The sequence below is a fragment of the Cornus florida genome, unplaced genomic scaffold (assembly GCF_030987335.1).
Source record: "Cornus florida cultivar Cherokee Brave unplaced genomic scaffold, ASM3098733v1 CherokeeBrave_3.0.0_Hap2_Chr04, whole genome shotgun sequence".
Classification (NCBI taxonomy): Eukaryota; Viridiplantae; Streptophyta; class Magnoliopsida; order Cornales; family Cornaceae; genus Cornus; species Cornus florida.
The window spans coordinates 37,751,228-37,772,392 of NW_026775574.1; the positions used below are offsets into that span (position 1 = coordinate 37,751,228).

A 21,165-nucleotide genomic window follows, 5' to 3' on the forward strand; every position below is an offset into this window, starting at 1 on the left:
GATCCAGGCTCAAAACAAGGCATTTAGCAATAACTTTCATTAATTGCACAATAACCCCTCCAAAAAGTGAAAACTGCACAATGGCCCAGAATGAAAATATCTTCCAAAAATATTTTCTTAAAAACCCCTGAAATAAAATATCTTCAAAAGATATTTACGAAAAACACCTCAAAAAAAGAAAAAAAGATTCTGTAAAACTATGCATCCATACCCCTATGGGCACCGGGAGCAACCAGGGTACTTTACTACAAAGGTAAACATACGTATTTCGTGGAAACCACTCAAGATGAAGGTACGTGATGTCAAAACCCAACTCCGAGCACAAGAAGTGAGGTTATGCCAACAAAGTGATAAACGGGAAAAAGACAAAACAGGAAAATGACGAAATAGGGAAAAATGACGAAAAGTAAATAGTGTCCAAAAAGTGAAAATATGAAAATGACTCGGTCCTCAAAGGAAGTTGTCAATCCAAAGAAAAAAGTCTCAGAAATCATTCCAGAGCACTCGAGACGATACTAAGTGATGAAAAACCGAACTCAGAAAGGAAAGGACAACGGAAAAAAAAAATATCCGTGAAAATCCGAGAAGAAGGAAAGGAAGGAAAAAGACCTGGTCATTATATCAACTATCTCACAAATATTTAAAGATGATTTATAGATGGCATAGCATGCATGCAAACAAGGAATCCCACTCATGGTCCACTTCAAACAACTACAAGACTTTTCACTGCCCAATACCACCCTGAATGGTCTTCTGTTTCGATCATATATTGTACACTTAGTAGGCGAAACACGCATTAACTTAAAACCAAGTGCTAACTCTTGCTCATTTTGGATTTTCTCCTCAATATGATTCCTAACTAGGATAGTCCACTTCTGAACATCCAAACTCTTTTGGTATAAAAAAATTGCTAAGTCTTTGCATGTGTGTATCCATCAGCCTTGTGATTGAAGGACTCTGCTTGATTGGTGTATAATTTATCCCAATGCTTGGAAGTAAACATAGCATTTGACCAATGTTTAGGTGAATTCGCCAAAACCCAATCATATAACTCCCCCCGAAATACCCGTATGGCAGCCAATGCATTCTCATACTCGTTTATAGTTCGAGCATATGCAATTTTATTGAGTAATTTTTTCGCATGCTCTTTACCCGAAGCCCTCAATCCTAAACTTTGTCTCCCAAGAATGGATGTAGAAAAATTCACCGTTAGGTGACGAAGACACCATGAGTGGTACTGGGAGCCAAAAATATCTCTAATACAGTTTATTAGGCTTGGATGCCTATCAGTTAAGATTGTCAGAATGCGTCCATCTAGAATCTCTTTCACCTTGCTCAAGAACCAATGCCAATCATCATCATTCTTAGAAGAAACAATAACATATGCCAAAAGCCACAAGCCACCATTCGTATCGTACCCCGTTGCACCAAGCATTGTGCCTTTATAATTACCACTCAAGTGGCAAGCATCAATTGCTAATATGGGCCTGCAATAGTTGATGAAACCTCGTATGGAGCACCATAAGCTACAAACACTCACTTAAATCTCATATTATCCGTGCACTCCCACGATGTAATTGTCCTGGGAATATATTCTGTTATTTGGTCACACAACCATGGGACTAAAATATAGTTATCCTCAGGATTACCCTCAATGATATGATGTGCACAATCCTTAGCTCTCTACGATGGCATGTAAGTCATGCCAATAGAAAAGTCACCGCTTATGTCTATGGAAATAGTCTTGGGAATACATTTAGAACTGTCCCTAACCTTGTTCACAATAGCTCAACCCATTTCCTTCGACCAAAAAATGGCTTTATAATCTGAAATGTCTCGAGCAGTGTGAGTGTGAACATTATTAAACTGCTTGATTCTCACTATATCACCACTTCCTTCACAACCAGCTGACAATTTTCATGGACAATTATTAACCTCGCACACAACTCAATAATATTTTCTGCTATTGTCCAAGTACTTGAACCAAAAAATGATTACGAAGACCAAACAAAATGAGTGCATCTTTGAAATCATTTGGGTTTCAAAAAGTTAATCCTCGCAAAGAATGTCATCAATGTGTCAGAAAGAATGCCGATGCGCATTTCTTGGAGGAAATGAAGACGTTGACGCGACACTCTACGGAAGACAAATTGGCAATACATTGTAGCTAGTGGCTTCAACAAATTGTCTACAAGTGGACAAAAAAGTATATTAAAAATCGTATAACATATGCAACGCATGCATTAATGTATTACTCTACATATATCTGTCTTACCTCTCAGTATGTTTAGTTGGAATTGTGCATGATGCAATTACAGGCGTTGCATCTTTCACATATACTTTTAGCATGGGATCACTCACTAGAAGCATCACTTTAAGTCTAGATTCCCCCGTCATCCTCAAAAGTTCATTCTTGTTAGATTCGGTGGTATAATATATGAATTTACCATTCATGTTTGAAGATGAACGTTCTCGTAACTCATTATAAATGATTCATATGTTGTTGTTGTGGTTATTATAAGAGGTCTATGACACCGCTGATGTATGTAATTTCCCCATTCTCATTTTTGTCAATTTTTCCATCAATTCGACATAAGCATACAATTTATCTCTCATCCATTTTTCCAACTGCTTTGAAAATTGACTCATTAGTAATATATATATATATATATATATATATATATATATATATATAAAATAATATAATATAAAAAAAAAACTAAATATAAAGTTCAAAAAAATAATGAAATATAAAACAAATAAAGATCATAATTAAATAATGTAATTTAGAGACCTTAGTATCCAAACATTTAGCAGTACAAAAGAAAAAAAAAATTACTTAGAGTACATGTCTTGCTATCATATTGCCACCTACCTAAAGTCTTCAAAATCAATTAAGTTAATCAATCATCAAGTTTAACTTAAATTTACCAATTTGCACTTCTACAAATTACATGTTGAAAATATTCACTCTGAAATCTGCTAGCTTACACAAGTACTTAGGAGTACTCATGTATTCTTAATTCATTAATTCAATACACATTCCTCAGAATTAATCCAAATAAGTACATTAATGATAGGTAAAACACACTTAGAGAAAGCATATATAAAGCATCACTTAACCCAATGGAACATATAAAAGGAAAAAAAAAAACATGTGGCTAATTATATAGCAATAGAAACATTGAGATCGAAGTGAGAGAAATTTCACCATGCTAATTACCAAAAAATTAAAAATTAAAAAAAAAATCTTGGACATTCAAAGTTTAAACACACAATCAATTACCCATTAAGCGCCCAAATTGAACTGACCCACAAATAAATATAATTAGAGAAAAAAAATACATTAATATAAACAAAACTCTTCAATTCCACAAATCTAAATCTTTTAACATTTTTAAAGTGAAAGCATAATTGAATTGTAAGAAGAAGTTTCTTCAGTTGAGTCTCAAAACGGTTATTTAAACTTGGGCCTTAATTGATCTTATTTTGAGCCTTAGTCATTCCATTTGTTGTTTTGCTTCTATTGGCTTCCAAGTGAGACTTTAAAACTGATCGGGGTTAGTTGGGCATGTCAATCTTTTTCACTTGTACAATTGCTTAACCGGGATTTTTATTTATTTATTTATTTTCTTCTAAATCATTGATTGTTTTAAATTTATCCTGAGTGTAATCTTAACTAATCAAGTCACTAAATTTCAGTTGGTAAAATTCAACTTAATTCACAGTATATATTTCAAAATTGAATGTAAATTCTACAAGGAGAATAAACGTCCCTAACAATCATCCTATTGAATATTTCCCCTAACTCTATAGAAAATAGGGAGAAGGGCATTTTAGACAACACAAACTTTAAATAGTAAAAATTCATGTGCCATGTCATCTTTTAGGTCAAACACATTTTTTTGAAAATATAGGACTTTGACTTAATGAATGAGTAAATATGGGCCCCTAAGCCCATTTATATGTAAAAATCCCTAATAATTAAAGGATCGAGCAACTATTAAGGAGGACTTTGATTCATTGGTGGAGAATTTTCTTTGGATAGAAGGAGATGGTGAGAAGATGGTATTTGTAGCTAGTAAGTAAAGACATCTTTTGTTTCTATTTGTTCATGGCTTGAGTAATTACCAATGCTAATAGCCAAATATATTATATCTCTGTGTCTTGTTTGATTATCATCAGTCATAGAAAGCCACATTACATGACAAGAAAAGGAATCATCTTTAAAATGCACTCTTTGTTCTGTCTTTTTTTTTTTTTTTTTTTTTTTTTTTTTTTTTTTTTTTGGGGAGGGGGGGGGGGGGGGGGGTTGTGAAATGGAATAAAATCACTTCACAACAGAGAGGCATTCGGCAGTTTAGCATCACATCTCACTCTGTTTAGTAGAAAGAACTGATAATAATCCAATATGATAAATGTAGTCCAAGTCATTTGTTGATGGGTTCTGTTTGGGAACTCAGTTTGCATGTTATAGTTTAAAATAGGCGTCATTTGGTAGTTTGATGCAAAAGTCGGTCATGGCAATGCACATCACATAACAAAGGAGAGGCATCTTCATTTTATATGTTATGGGGTACCCTAAACTAAACTAATTTATCATGCAGGACCAATATATTCTTAATTAACATCATTGATGAAAGGAATTAGTTGTTCCCCACTAAATGTCTCCCTCTGATCTTTGTACCAAAGAACACACACAAATACACAGTTGATGTAATCAGCACTAGCGAAAATGGTTTCTTTTGTTCGGATGATTGAGCTTATAGATGAATGTGTTAGAACCAAATTAAATAGATTGAAATATGTAGAAGCATTTTTAAGTATTAATATGCCTAAAAATAATTAAAAATTCTTAATTCAGGAACTATAGTTCGAACTATATTGAACTATCTATAATGTCTAAAATCTTAATTCAGTGGAGCTATAGTTTGAAGTAATTTTGAATTATCTTTGTGATATAAATTTGATACCAATTGACACATGTAAATTACCTTAAATTGTAAACTTTGAGGGTCAAAGTTTAAGTACACAATCAATTGAGCAAATTACTGAAACTAAAAGTTGCTTAAAACAGGGAGGGGGAGATCCACCCAAAACGGGGGTGTGTGTGTGTGAGAGAGAGAGAGAGAGAGAGACAGAGATAGAGACAAAGTACTTGCCAATTCACAGAAGCACAGCGACCCAAACGAAGGGGAGATCCACCCAAATGAAGTGGAGAAGTGGGGATGCTGCTTCGCTAGGTTACAGAGACGGGGAGAGAGAGGTCGCACAAATAAGGGTTAGGGCTATGCATAAATCGCTGTTAGAGAGAGGGGGAGAGAGAGGGCTCTACACGAATGGGATTATGAGTGAGGGTTAAAGCTGATCGCTGTTACAGAGAGAAAGAGAGGGCTCTGCATGAAAGTGAGGGTGAGGGTTGATCGCTATTACAGAGAGGGTGAGAGAGAGAGGGCTGCACGAATGGGATTATGAGTGTTAGGGCTCCAATAAGGTAAATGTATAAAAATATGGAGAAGGACATTTTAAGAAACACAAAAAATAGGGAGAAGGGCATTTTAGGGAACACAGACTTTAAACAGTAAAAATTCATGTGTCATGTCATCTTATAGGTCAAGCACATGTTTTTGAAAAATATAGGATTTTGACTAAATCAATGATGAAGTATAGGCCCCTAAATCCATTTATATGTAAAAATTTCAACAAAAAAAAAAAAAAAAAAAAAAAAAAAAAAAAAAAAAAAAAATATTAAAGCCAGTCTACCTACTTGATGTTGGGTCCACCTTTATTTTTTATTTTTTTATTTTTTATTTTTAGGAAACAGGAACTCCCCTGGGCAGGGCCCCTTAGGGACCCACCCCAAGTTACAAATCTGTGCCACGTGCACCGGCCCCTCAACACGCGCAGCAGTCAATCGAGCCACGCGCACCGGCCCCTCAACACGCGCAGCAGTCAATCGAGAGGAATAGATGGTTTAGGAAGAGTCGAACACCGGCCATTTCAAACCTACTTCCAAGCTCCAACCATCACAGCTATGCCCAGAGCGGGTCCACCCTCATTTTTCATTTAACTTGAAGCCGGTCTACTTACTTGATCTTGGTGGGTCCACCCTCATTTTTCATTTAACTTTTACACTTAGTTCAATATAGCAACAACAGAGTTACTGAACTAATTTATTTTTAGGTGGCTGTGGGAAAAAAAAGGCAATCGGTCACTTTGAAAAGCAAATCATTGTAAGGTGATTGTGTTGCGCGTGGAAGAGTGTTGCCGATGATTCTAAAGGTCATGGGATCAGGGAACATCAAGTCATAGGGAGTGTATTAATTTGCCTGAGATGGCTAGTTTTGTAAATTTTTCTTGCTCAGTTTTCTGGAAAAGAAAAAGATTGGTGTTGTCATATCTGCTTTACTTCCACTTTATTTGTTTAATTGAGATATACTTCACAACCCACTTCTGCATAGGTGCAATTTAAAAAAAATAAAAAAATAAATTCATTGATTCTTCTCGTGAATAAAAAATCTAAAAAATCATTTAAAGTATTTTGTTTTATTCAATTAAAATTATGCAATTAACATCCATAAATAGATTGAAAATTGTGCTTCCCTTTCTTTCAATTTTGAGTTCTATACACCCTGATGGATCAATTTAATATTTATATCACTAATAAATTGATAATTTATTCTGTTTTCCTCATCAAAGTTATATTCCGTTGGACAAATTAAAAAATGTATTCTTTTCTTGATTTTAATAATTGCTTTCCAATCATCATAACTTAAAGAAAGTTAAGAATTTGATGAGTGGATGGGCCGGGACCCATGCGCATGCATGTGTGATGCGAAAATCACGATGAGCATCTCTCGTCTCATTAGTAAGTATATAAATATTATCTTTTATTTTATTTTATTATATATATATATATATGTATGTATATATATATTTGTATTCATCTCTACAAGACTACAACCTTCCAAAGAAGAAAGGTGAAGTCTGAACACGGTATAAAATATCATATGAGAAGAAACAAAACGCTTTAATTTATTGTTGTTCTAAGGTGAGGTGTGACCGCATTAATTTAGTTGCTCTCATCTTGTAGTTGTTTAATATATATATAACAGTGAAAAAATAAAAAATAAAAACACATAAGAAACAAACAAAAATAAAATAACTATTGTGATGAACACTAATACTATTAGATTCAGAGACTCACAAAAACAAATCATTTGTTTATAAAAAATTATAAAATAAATAGATTTAAAAGTTAAATTCTTTCCCTCTGGTGCCTTTTTCATATTTTATGAATGTGTATTTAATTGAAGAGATTGAGTGTTTGACTCTCTTCAAATGTAGAGATTGAGTGTTCGAATTTCGACGAAGGCATAGTACATATAGTGAAAAAATTATAAACTAGTTGTGTTTGTTTCGATGTAAATTATTTATTTAGGGAATTTTTATTATTATTTTGAGGTAAAATATTTTTATTTATTTATTTATTTTTTTTAGTGTTTGATAAAACTTCAGGTCGAAATTAAGATCGAGCGCATCGGCAGAACATATAATACCAAAATAAACTGAACCTATCTCAAACAAAATAAATCAAAATGAAATAAAATATATATATATATATATATATATATATATATATATGATAAAAAGTAGAAACTCTCATTAGTCATTACAAAGAAACGAAAAATCAAGAAAGAATGAGTATTCAGATGACAGTTTTTTTAGAAGTTTCTTGTTTTTTTAGAAAACTCTTCTTCATTTCCCTAAAATGGTTGGAATTTTACTAGATTTGTTTTGATAGATCCAAACCGAACACACTGTAAAGCTTTACAAAACCGCATTTTAAAAAAGTCAAAATTAGCTCAGCACCGTGTTGTCTCAACTTGCAGCCTTGCAGGACGGCGTTTTTGGAGATCCAAATCAAAATAAATAATTAAATAATATATATATATATATATATATATGTATATATGTATGTATATTTTATTGATGATGGAGTAGTTTTGAAACTTTTGATTGAATGTGGAGATTCAAATTGCCATGTGGTATCCCATACCGACATCCATTTTCCTAATGCTCTCTCCCACGTGCTCTCCATCATTCTCTATTCACCACCACCACCACCACCAACTGTGTGTATATGTGTGTGTGTGTGACAGAAGATAGAGATAGTTCTTCACTTCCCACTCTCACTTTAAGATCTCCTACTTATCTCTCTATCTACTATACACATATATATATATACACACACACACACAACCACATCTATATATATACTTATTCATTCATGCATATATATATATTTAAGTCCCTATACATACAACAATAAGTAGTAAACTGAAGAACAAAACAAGCGAATAATAAAAATGGACAAGTACGAGATGGTGAAGGATATAGGATCCGGCAACTTTGGTGTGGCGAGGCTTATGAGGCACAAAGAAACCCAAGACCTTGTTGCCATGAAATACATTGAAAGAGGACATAAGGTAATTTACTTTCTTTCTTACTTTCTTTTTCTTTATTTATAAATATATAATGTAATTAGGTTAGTCTAATTAATCTTAATTTCTAATTAATATGGAATTAATTGATTTAATTTCTTGCTGGTTGTTTGTAGATTGACGAAAACGTGGCCAGAGAGATTATAAATCACAGATCCCTTTGTCATCCGAATATAATTCGGTTTAAGGAGGTGACTATATTATTATATATTTCTCAAAATTAATTTACTTTTAATGGCTATTCTGTTCTGTTGTGTTTTTTCTTCTTTATATATATACACACACACACGTATAGTATAATTTTGTTCTAATTAGTTGGACATTGAAATTGTTTAGGTGGTGTTGACACCCACCCATCTAGCAATTGTAATGGAGTATGCAGCTGGCGGGGAGCTTTTTGACCGTATCTGCACAGCCGGAAGATTCAGTGAAGATGAGGTCCTCTCCTCTTTCTATGTTCTTATAATTTTATTTACCATTATTAACATAAAAATAAAAAATAAAAATTCTTAGTATTAATAAATTTTTGGATTGAAGAGACTTTTCAGCCCCTCAAATAGATACATATATATGTGTGATTATATATGAAGAAAAAGAGAGAGATCTCTTAATAGAACTGCAACCTATTCCAAAGGATTAATTTTAGATTGAGGTATTGAGGTAGAGATCGAGAGGAAGATTAAGGTTGTGAGATTGCCTAGTTATGCGTTATGTGCACTACCTAAGCTTAATGAGTATATGGATATACGAAGTGTTTTATCTGTATATCAAATCACTTGTGGAGAAATTATTTGAAGAAATTTTGACAGTGAGATTAGACTGTGATACAAATCATACAATGAATGTATCCGTACATACACATAGCTGGAGCCAGAAATTTAGTTTGGGGATATTAGCATATGATAAAATAAAGTTTTAGTAAAAAGAAAATGTTTAAAGTGCAAAAAAAAAAAAAAAAAAAATTGTTCAAGAAACATTCTTACCATTTAGTATGTGCATATAATTCCTATAATTTGAAAATTTGTAGCAAATTGGCCCCTTATCGTCAATTTTGATCAATTTCTTTTCTTTCCTTCTTTTTTTTTTAAAAAAAAAAAAAAAAAATTCCTCAAAATACCCTTAATAAAATTTGTGCATATAGGTTTGTTTTATTTTTTTGTATCTTTTTTTTTTAAACTAGGGGGGTTTTTGCACATCCGGTATATAAAAGTGGTTTTTGTACTTTACCTAAAGAAAAAATATATATATGAGAGATTTATAAAGGAAAAAAGTTTTTGAGTTTATTTCAAGAAAGAAAATGCAATTTTTTTAAGAGAAATTGAAATGATGATGAAGAGGAATCAGGGAAGTCTGGGCAGAAAAGAATTAGAGGGATTTTTTGAAAATATATATATATATATATGTTGTGAAATTATAAACATTACCAATTAGGTAATGAGCTAGAGTCCCTCTATTTGGGTCAAGGTTCAAACATCAGCAAAGACATTTGTGTGTTAAAATCAATTAAGAAAAAAAATATATAAACATTAAACATAAAAAAATTTAATAAGCTAGCATGGGCCCAGGGCATGCCCCTCTAGGCCCATGGTGGCGTCAATGCATATACATTAATATATGTGTATATACTGACAAATATAAATGTAAAATTATAAATTTGAAAAAGAAAGCTGCAACTAACCTATTTTTGGGTGCATTGAATTGTTAATGAAAATAGAAAAAATAAAAATAAAAAATAAAATAAAAATTGCACGTCATGTCTAGTGCACATCTATGAAGCATGTACATAGATATGGAATACAAAGATAGTAAGACATAGACACAAGTACAACGTCAATATAATAGTATTATAAAATTTATTTTATTTTAAAATTTTATACTAAGAGTAACTCTAAAATAATTTAGAAAATAAAATTATGCATTATTGTAATGATTTTTATATCATAATTGTCATGATAGTATTTTTGTTTTAAAGAGACAAACATTATTTTGTACTTCACTTATGATCATATATATAATCTAATTTTTTTTAAAGAAAAAAAATTGAACACTTTAAAATGTGTTTATATTATTTTAAAAATTACTACTTGTGTTAGAAATATATGAGTGTGAAGAAGTGTTGGTTAAGTCTAAAATAATCAAATTTAATTTTTAATACTAATGGACACGTATTAAGCGTGTGTTCAAAAAATATCGATATTTAATACGAATACGACGCAGGCATAACTTCTTCGCAAAGCATCCATACTTCCCAAGTGCACATCATACCATATTTGTATCACTCCTATTTCATATATGTGCCTTTAGTGCATGATTGTATCACTTTTGGGTTCCACAAATTTAATACTTTTGGTGCATGGATGGATGAATAATAACTTTACATTTTGTACAAACTCAAGCAAAAGTGACTTAAATCCTATTTTTTTGCGCCCGGGACTGCTAGGGTGGGGTCCTCCAATCAGAACACCTTAAAAGAAAATGCAAATAAAAGAAAATGTAAAAATGAACTACTTTTTGTACATTGACATACCACACTTTGTGCGTTAAAAAAACAAATGAACTGTTATTGTGGATAAATTGGTAAATTAGCATTGGAAGTGGAATAAAATTTGTCGTTATGTTAGCACTTTTGGTAAATAGTGGCGTAAACCTGTTTGCTTGTAATCTTTACCTCCCTTATTTATTTATTTTTGGTAAGTTACTTCATTTTTTTTTGGGTGCTGTGAGTTATTTTTGGTAAGTTTCTTTATTCTTCTCCAAACATCCATTAATTTCCACTATTTTGGGACAAATTCTCACACATTCTCACATACATGTGTTGTTTCTTTCAATCTTTTCAGGCCAGATATTTCTTCCAGCAGTTGATTTCCGGTGTCAATTTTTGCCATGCTATGGTATGGTAAAATGAAATACATAATGAATGGCTTAAATCTCTATTTTGCTCTCTTTAAATGCCTAAATATTATCTATTTTTAATAAGATTAGTAAATTTCACATGGTGAAATAATAGCTGATGAATAATGAGACTTTTTTTTTTTTTTTTGTATATCAACATTTTATATTAAAATGTCCTCAAATGACTTATTCAACATTAAATAAACATGTAAACTCAGCCATTATACTATATTGAACTATTTTTTCTTTTTATTTTTCTCTCGATGTTATTTCTCGTGTAGAAAAATAATAAAATACAATTATAAATATTTGTATACAAATTATTACGAATACATGATGTTATGGATTCATATTTACTATTTGATGGAGTCAAAGTCATATGTTTCGAAAAAATGACTTTGATTAAAATGCTGACGTGAATATTAAGAAATACGATTCATTACACCCGTTAAGGAGTTGTTTGCACCCAAAAGGATTCAAATTTTAAACTTAATACTTCATGAGGCACAATGACCAAATTCTTATATATTTAAACTAACCCCTTGGGGTTCATGTAAGCAAGTACTACTTTTGTTCACAAATATACTACTTTTATGCATATAAACACCATTATTTGTGTTTTTTTTTTTTTGTGTTCCTTTTTTGCTTCAAGGCGAGCAATATAGGAGCTATTATTGAAAATGAAACTCAAGAGTCACATTCAATATTAACAATCCCTTCCACTAGTGTTTTGCAAAAAAAATCCCACTGAACAGCCCCCGTTTGAGAGCTTTTTGGGCCGCTAACACCTCAACCACAAGAGTTGAGCATTCCATTTCATTATGTAACACTTTTTATGTACACATACATGGTCTATACAAAAACAAAAACAAAATGGTATCTCCGTTGTATAAAAAATGGTACCTAAAAGTAGTACGATAGTTTAGATAATGAAAAGTGTTTTTTCATATCTATGTTAGTATTTTGGTCAATTTTATTTTTTCAGTAGATAATGACTTTGACTCTATGAAATGGTAAATATGGGTCCAAGAGTCCATCTATATATAATAATATCTATTTGTATTTATATATATTGACACAATATAAGTGGTCCTCCTAATTTTTTTATTCCCTGAATAGACCCGTAGCTCAGAATCCACCACCATGTATATTGTTACTAAAATAGCATAAAACTACCTTTCAAAAAAAAAAAAAAAAAAAAATCACAACCTATGCAAATATTAGAAAAAGGGACTAAAACTATAAATTGTTTTTTTTTTTTTTTTTTTTTTTTTGACAAGTTGGGACGCACCCACATTGCCTCTATTGAGGTTCGAACCCCTGACCACCCTTTGGGAAGTAGAAGCCTTGTACCGCTAGATCACAGATCTGTTGGTGACTAAAACTATATTTTAACTAAAAGACTCAATATATCAAAGATTTATTTGTATATTGAGAGGATACATAAGGTTGAAAATTCCATAGATACATAGGATTGTGATGGTCGGGACTTGGGAATGGTAAGGGTGCAACAGTTGGGAATTGTAACTTCAATGTTAAATAAACTTCTTCTATTAAAAATTAAATAAAAAATCATAAAAATGTATAGAAATAATCAAAATCCTATACACTCTTAACAATTTTTTTTTTTTTTTTTTTGTAAAAGTATTTCCATTTTAGCTCTCTCTATATATTTTTTGATAGTTTGTGATTAAAATCTTTTATTTTATATGTTTTAGTATTAGTACCAAAATCCTAATTTCATGAAACCACCTAAACTATCAATTTTGGTCATGTAACTCCTTAAACTATCTATGGGGAGGAATTTAAAGTTTTAAAATGATTGAGAATGGGGTGTGTTTTTTTTTCTTTTTTTTTTTTTTTTTTTTTGTCTCACTTACCTTTCAAAAAAATAAATAATTAAAAAAATTGAGTGGTTTAAAATTTAAACGTGAAATTAAAAAAAAAAAAATTATTAAATTTATTAAAATATGATAGGACTTATCGGTAAAAATAAACTAGTAATTTTAGTTTCACTTCTTTTGCAGCAAATATGCCATAGAGATTTAAAGCTGGAAAATACGCTGTTAGATGGAAGCCCTGCACCACGCCTTAAAATTTGTGATTTTGGTTACTCAAAGGTAAGGTTTTTTATTTTCTCTCTCTATATATAAACATACGTGTGTGTGTGTGTGTGTGTGTGTGTGTAAGGTGAATGGTTACTGATTTATTGAGATATTATTGTTTCACTATTTGCAGTCGTCTCTGCTGCATTCCAGACCTAAATCCACGGTTGGAACTCCCGCCTATATAGCTCCAGAGGTCCTTTCTCGTCGAGAATATGACGGCAAGGTATTTCAAACTAATGTTGCCAATTGGTCGTCTCAAATTAGAATCGAAAGAAATTCAGTTTAAAATTTAATTTAATTTTTTTTTTTCAGTTTGGTGTCATTGTCCCAAAAAAATAATAAAAAAATGTTAAATAAAAAATATGGTCTATGTGCTCATGTAGGTTACAAGTTGATTTGTTGCCCATTTAAAGGTTTGCTTGTTCGTATTTGAAGTCTGGACACCGTGGTACTTGGTAACATGTAACGCCAAAATTTGTTAGGACTTGTTCATTTTTGAAAGGGTTGTTTTTAATGAGATGAAGTCACCTTGGTTTGGATAGCTTGAAATTGGGTGAGCTTCACCTTAATCAGGAATTCAGAGGCGGCTCAATATAATTTGAGACTTTAAAGAAAAAAATATAAAATGGTCTTTTAATAGAGTCTACCCATATGTTTATACTACTAATATGCTTATTATTTGTTTTGTGATTTTTAAATTCATTATTTGATTTGTGATTTTTAAGTTTAGTATTAAATTTTTTTCAATCGCTAGTTGTATAGTTAGTTAATTGACTATGTACTTTCTAAAATACATATTCATCTATAAATAAAAATGATGACAACTCACAAACAAAATAAATAATTTTATGATAACAAAATTTAATAAAACTATAAATTAATTGAAGTTATAGATTGAAACTGATTTCGAAGAATTTGGTTCAATACTTCAAAATTTTTTTTTTAATAGAATAAAAATTCATTCAAAGTTTTGTGACGGAGTGAGGTTGTAAATTGTAGGAATGAAGAAGATGAATATATATATATTAATGAGAGGAGAAAAAAAAAAAAGAAAAAAAGAAAAAAGAAACGAAAAAGAGTTAATAGGTGTCTTAAAAAAAATATAAAAAGTTTCACAAGTTTCACCACAATGGATAATATTTATGGTTGGTGTAATAATATTTATGGTTAGTGTAATGATAACAAGGAGTAATATATATGTATATGTATGTGTATATCCTCGTGTAATAAGGATGAGAGAGAGGGAAAAAAAAAAATGTAATAGAAATATAGAAATATTTTGGGCCCAATATTAAAATTTTCTATTGATTGAGGTTTAATGATAGAAGAAAATAAAATTTTTAGGTAGCTTATAATATATAAGGAAAAAATTAGGGGTCCGGAAAAAAAAAAAAGAAGAAAGTGATAAACAATAGAAATCTTTTAGGTCAATATCAAATCCCTCTATTTGTTGATGTTTAATAAGTAACATAATTATTTTTAAAAAGTTATAACATATAAAAAAAAATAAAAATTTATATGGCCTTTTTATTAGCCGGGACCTTAGGCAACTCACCTAACACCCAAGCCGTCCTGATCTGGATTAGTTGTTTTATTGTCGTTACTCTAGTACTAACATTATCATTCCATTCATGTTAAATGACATGGTAAATTGCAAATTCTATTTTAATGGCCTTTTCCTCGGTCTGTTTGTTTATCTCGTGAATTTAAAGGGTTAAATTCTACTATCATTTTTCGTCACTTTACTCCCTGTGCCATAAAAGTGATCGAATCACTCTCTTTCCGTTAGTTCTCAGTTAAAGTAAATGGTAATTTCTTGTGGGCGTCGTGTGCTCTTCATTTTGGTTCTCGAATGACTAAAATGCCCTTTATCAAGCTGCTGCAAATTAAAAGACAACGTACCTATTCATGCCCAACATCTATTAAATATTAAAACTATCTAAATACATTACATTAATATATTAGTAATTATATAATAAATAAATTTTTATAAAGTAACATACCTATATAAAAAAAATAACATATTTGAGATTTTAATTATATAGTATAAGAATATTTATAATATATTATACAATACATATATAATATAAACTATATAATGTGAAAGTGTAGTCTAATAATTGTGTATAGTGTGTATTATATATAGTGTTTTTATTTTATTGAATAATATGATGTATATTTATGGCCCCATTCATATAAGAAATAGGCAACGATCATGAAAATTACAATATAATGTATATAAAATTAACTTTGTTAATATGTATAATATAATTTTATAAATAATATAGGACATTGCAAACTATATAATCTATTATATTAAAAATAAACAATAATTTATGCTATTTTGATAAAAATAAACTATGTAAATACAAAATCATATTTAACACAACGGGTGATTGGATAGTACTGGGGGTAAAGTGTCAAAAAATCAAAGTATAGGATTTTCTTATGTATTTTACCCTTAAAACTGTTTAAATAAAAAAATGATAGTACATGGGAATTTTGTGAGTTTTAATCCTTCACTAAATGTTCTGGATTCTTTTATCAATAAAAGAGAGCTAATTTACATCACTCAATACTATTTTGTTACATTAAAACCTATTAGTTCTAGTAGAAGTTTGCTGCTCATACATATTGTTTCAAGTATGAGTCTGTTTCTTGAACTATATATATATATATATATCTATTCTTCTTTCCCTCACCTTTCCAGTTCACTTAACACATTAACATAATGCTCCAGCTTCTTAATTACAATTCTTGATACAGATAATAAATTTAAATTAGTTCTTGGTTTGAAATGTGTATGATTTCTTGTTTGTGTTTAGTTGGCTGATGTATGGTCATGTGGAGTGACCCTCTATGTAATGTTGGTGGGAGCATACCCTTTTGAAGACCCCGATGACCCCAAGAATTTCAGAAAGACAATTGGAGTAAGTTTGCCTCTCCGGTTTGAATTGGTTGTCCAAATATTTATGTGACTCCTAATTTTCATGACAATTTATGTTTTGTATTATTATGTTTCTGCAGCGAATAATGGCTGTTCAGTACAAAATCCCCGACTATGTTTACATATCTCAAGATTGCAGACACCTGCTTTCTCGCATATTTGTTGCACATCCTTCCAGGGTATGTGTCAGTTTGAAAAATAAGCTTGCTTAAAATGTTATAACCTGATTATATTATGAAAAACTGCAAGACTTGTTCGTAAATTATGGATACTTACGCTTCAACGCGCCATTATGGTGCTAAAAATGTGTTACACTAGGTAAAGGTCCCGGAGACACCCTTTTGGCCTTCAATCCCTGTTTTCAGATTCTTTGTAGTTCTTAAAGCATTAATGTAGCATGCAGAGCTTTTCTAGTTGTGAAGTGTACGTTGTTTGCATAAAATGGTGTCATAATCTGTCTATTGACTCGGGACAATTTAGTTAATTTGCTAAATGCAAACTGTTATTCTCTTTTGCGTCGTGCCCTTCTTTAGTAGTGCTTGGAATTTACTTCACTTGGGGCGACCATGAATAATAATAAGCTAATTTTTGAACTGCAATATTGATTTATAATATTTTCATTCAGTACATTTATGATTGTCCTCAATGAATTTTCATCTCTTGAAAGCATTTTATATTATTAATACTTTTACATGATTTTTTCAAACATTTTATTAATGTTAACGAAATTCTGCTCTCTTTTTTTCACAAAATTAAAAATCTTATTTTGCAGAAAGAACAACGGTGCCTCAAAAAGGGGATTATAGTTCCTTGCAATTGGCTTAGAGTCGAGAAATTTACTAGAAAAAGATTTTTATAATCCCTATACCTCTCGTTCTTTTGCTCTGGAGAGTGATTGAGAGAGTAATATAGATGATCAGAAGTTGAATATATTGAAGCGTCTCTACTATAGATGAAACAACTGAGCATATGTTAAAACATAATAACTAATCTTCAACTTTTGGGAGGTGGAGTGGCCAAGAAGATGGGCTAAATTATGTAGTGGTTATTGTTTCTACAATAAAACAATTAATTCAATTCCTCCAAGATAAGGGGGAAAAAAACAAAAAGACTAAGAATTCACAGAAAACAAACACCTTACAAGCTTGAGAAACCAATAGATCCTTAAGTACACAAAATAATAGAAACCTCCAATTAATCATGGAACAGACACTTAAAAAGCACTTCATCCTGATAAATTTGCTGAACCTTCATACTGAGAGATGACTGTTGTTCCCTCAAAACCATTTTGTTGTCGTTTAACTACATTAAAAGATGGAGCTTCATGCTAAGCAGGGCATAACTACATGGAGATATTAGGCCCCTCAAAGTTTTGGACAAAAGGTTCTCAGAAATTAGAGAAGAGGCTTAATTCTTAAGTCATATTAGAATGCTATGTAAAATAACATGTCTTGGAACAGATTCTAGTGTATTTATTCAAGATGAACTTATTGAAGGTGTAACAACTGAAACGATACCAAGTGGGCTGCATGCCTCCGGTTTTGTTGATTCAAAAGATTAGCAGAATCACAGCCTGAATTTTGTTCTCCAAGTCCAAGTGATAGAGTTAATTATTATTGCAACTACTAAAAAACCACTACTTATTTCAGGGTCTGGGGTAACGGAATCTGCAGACTACCAAGGGACGCTCATAATAAATTTTAGGTTTCTATTTTATCATCAATCCAATCCCCATTCATGTTTTTTGTTTTTGTTTTCAAGTCATCAAACCAAATAAGAAGAATACAATGCTGTCTGACCACTTGATGATTATGTGTGAGTACACTACTGACTGACAAGAAATTGGATAAAAATTCTACAGTTGCGAAAAATGATGTAGATGGCGAAGGAGAGGTGGAGTAGTAAGAATGCTTGACCTTTCCTAAAACCTCTTATCAGTGATCCATCATCAAGTTTAGCAGACAGAGAGAGAGAGAGAGAGAGAGAGAGAGAGAGAGAGGTGGGGGGCAGAGGGAAAGAGAGAGAGGTCTTAGTAACAACTGATTTTGAAACTACGTTTATTGAACTTCCTCCGTCACTAATGATTTTATAGACCTTTTCTTCACATTTGAGAAAGTGTTGATGGAAAGCACATTACTTCTTCATTGCAGGTTTTATCTTCCATCTGATTTTCCATAGGGTCAAGGAATCGTCTAGTCTCATATAGGTCATCTAAATACGCAGGTAGAAATCTGCGTACGTTGTTGGACAACTAAAGGTCTCCTAGCAGGATTTTGAATTCAACTCTTCCTAAAGTAAATTTGTCTCATGTGAAGGTCGGTACTCGGTAGATGATCTTGTACTTGTGAAATGTCACAGTCGTGAATGGTGGTATGTGGCTCGACATGATAATGGTGGTGATTGTTTTTAATGTCTTGTCTGTGTCTTGGGAATAGATTGTCACCCCTGATATACTCAAAAGGGCATCTTTTTCACAAATGTAGTATAACTTTCTTTATTTTAGTATAGATTGTAGAGAGAATAGGTTAAGGACAATAATGGCGATCTCTAGGGGATGGTACAGGCATAAGAAAATGTCATTGGATTAACCAACTTGGTACAAGGTCCTTGACTCTTCTCCATATGAGATTTGATAGATCGATATTCCAAATTGAAGATCATGTCAAAGTCAACGAAGTCTTTTCAAGATTGAAACAATTAAGTTCAAAGACTCGTGCAATAATTCTAGAGACCAATTCAAATGATATGAATTAAATACATGGTCCTAGTTTTATAACTTAAGAGTTGAGTTCTTTCAAAGGTTATGTAAACTTGAACCAACTCATCCTTACAAGGGTGTCATGATGTTATGAGTGAAGTTCATGGCCTATAGCTAATAGTTGATGGATTGATGATTGATATGAACCAACCGTGTCATGGAACTTCATTTGAAAAATGAAACTCTTCTTGAATCATTATGGAATCTATTTTCTGTTTTAGAAAGAATTGCTAAGAAGCACATACACTTTTATGAAGTGTCGTGTCTATGTTCGACACCTTGTTGAACACGGACACTTCTTGGACACCCCCAAACACATCTTTAACACTTCCTAGCCGTGTCCATAATTTAAATATAATTTTTATTGTTTCAGACACTTGACCGACACATCTTGGATACTACTTGGTCAACACATTCCATACACTTAGACCAACAAATCCCACACTCTGTCTTTATAAAGCAAACACATGACAGTCTTAGAAACAACATTATGCACATATATTATAGTGTCCAACCTCCTTTTCCATAAAATTGATGTTAAACACATGTTTAAAAAAATAATAATAATAAAATAAAATAAAATTGACAAGATAGAATCTTAATATTATAGTATATTTTATTCTTTTTGATATTCTAATAATTTCAATATCTAACTTATGTAACTTTAGTATAGAAATTATAAATTAATTAATGTTATATCATTGTCTTATTCAATAGATATACAAATGAAAATTGTATTTATATTAGCCATATCCACGTCGAGCCTGTATCTTACGTTTTTTAAAATTTAACGTTTCGGCATATCTATGTTGGATTGCGATTGTAATGTGTCGGCGTATCCGTGTTGTCCTGCGATTGTAGCATCTTGATACATAGAAAAAATTAAGAAAAAAAAATAAATATATGCATACTCATATTGCGATTGTAGCTTCTTGATAACATCTACATATACGGGCTTATGACTGCACCTCTCGCCTAATATTTTACCACAGATTCTCTTGTTTCTATTGACTCATTGAGGACAACGAATTTGTCAGAATAAATTTTTTTGATCTAACTATTGAGCATTTTGTATTGCACTATAACGCAATTGTGGAACTCGATCATGTGCAGAGGCTCACAATCAAAGAAATCAAGAACCACCCATGGTTCTTAAAGAACTTGCCAAGGGAACTTGCTGAGACTGCTCAAGCCATGTATTACCAGCGAAATAACCCAAGCTTTTCCCTTCAGAGTGTTGACGAGATAATGAAAATTGTGGGAGAGGCAAGAAACCCACCTCCATCATCTAGACCCGTGGGGGGTTTTGGCTGGGGAGCGGACGAGGATGACAACGAAGATGCAGAAGTGGAGGATGAAGAAGTAGAGGTTGAAGACGATGATGAAGACGTCTATGATAAGACAGTCAAGACGGTCCATGCAAGTGGGGAATTTCATATCAGGTGAGCAGCATCATCTTTGTTTTTGTTATCAGATACTTGAAATATTAACTTGGTGGCATTAGGATTTTTCGTATTTGTTTGTATAATAGGAATAAATACTTCATCATAATCGGGGATTATTCGATTGTGGACTTAATTGACTCTGTGAGATTAGTGTATAAACTTTTGTGGTACTGGGCATGTAATCTAATAATCTATCATATATTGTACTATAGACGGAAATGTTGATGCATGTTGATGAAAGGACATTTTGTATCGTGGTCTTTCAACAGGTGAGAAGTCAAATTAAGCCAATATAGATACCCACCAGTACTTTAGATTTTTGTGTGTGCGCAGTGACGGAGTGAGAAAAAAATTTCAGGGCGCATTATAAGTATAATACACGGAAACATATATTTATAATATAATGTATATGCATATAAGTATATATATATATAGAGAGAGAGAGAGAAAGAGAAAAAGAGATAATGATATTTTTGAAATTAAATTAATTTACAGATATAGAATATAAATT

At 31.6% G+C, this 21,165-nt stretch overlaps 1 protein-coding gene across 1 annotated transcript; it reads left to right on the forward strand.

Moving 5' to 3' along the window:
• The first annotated feature begins 8,155 nt into the window (after positions 1 to 8,155).
• Positions 8,156 to 20,910, forward strand: LOC132303157 (serine/threonine-protein kinase SRK2A-like). The gene is made up of 9 exons (XM_059800302.1): positions 8,156 to 8,489; positions 8,621 to 8,695; positions 8,841 to 8,942; positions 11,342 to 11,395; positions 13,424 to 13,516; positions 13,635 to 13,727; positions 16,330 to 16,434; positions 16,532 to 16,630; positions 20,323 to 20,910. The coding sequence occupies exons 1-9, from the start codon at positions 8,370 to 8,372 to the stop codon at positions 20,653 to 20,655; spliced, it is 1,074 nt and encodes a 357-aa protein (XP_059656285.1). The 5' UTR covers positions 8,156 to 8,369; the 3' UTR covers positions 20,656 to 20,910.
• The last annotated feature ends 255 nt before the right edge of the window (positions 20,911 to 21,165 follow it).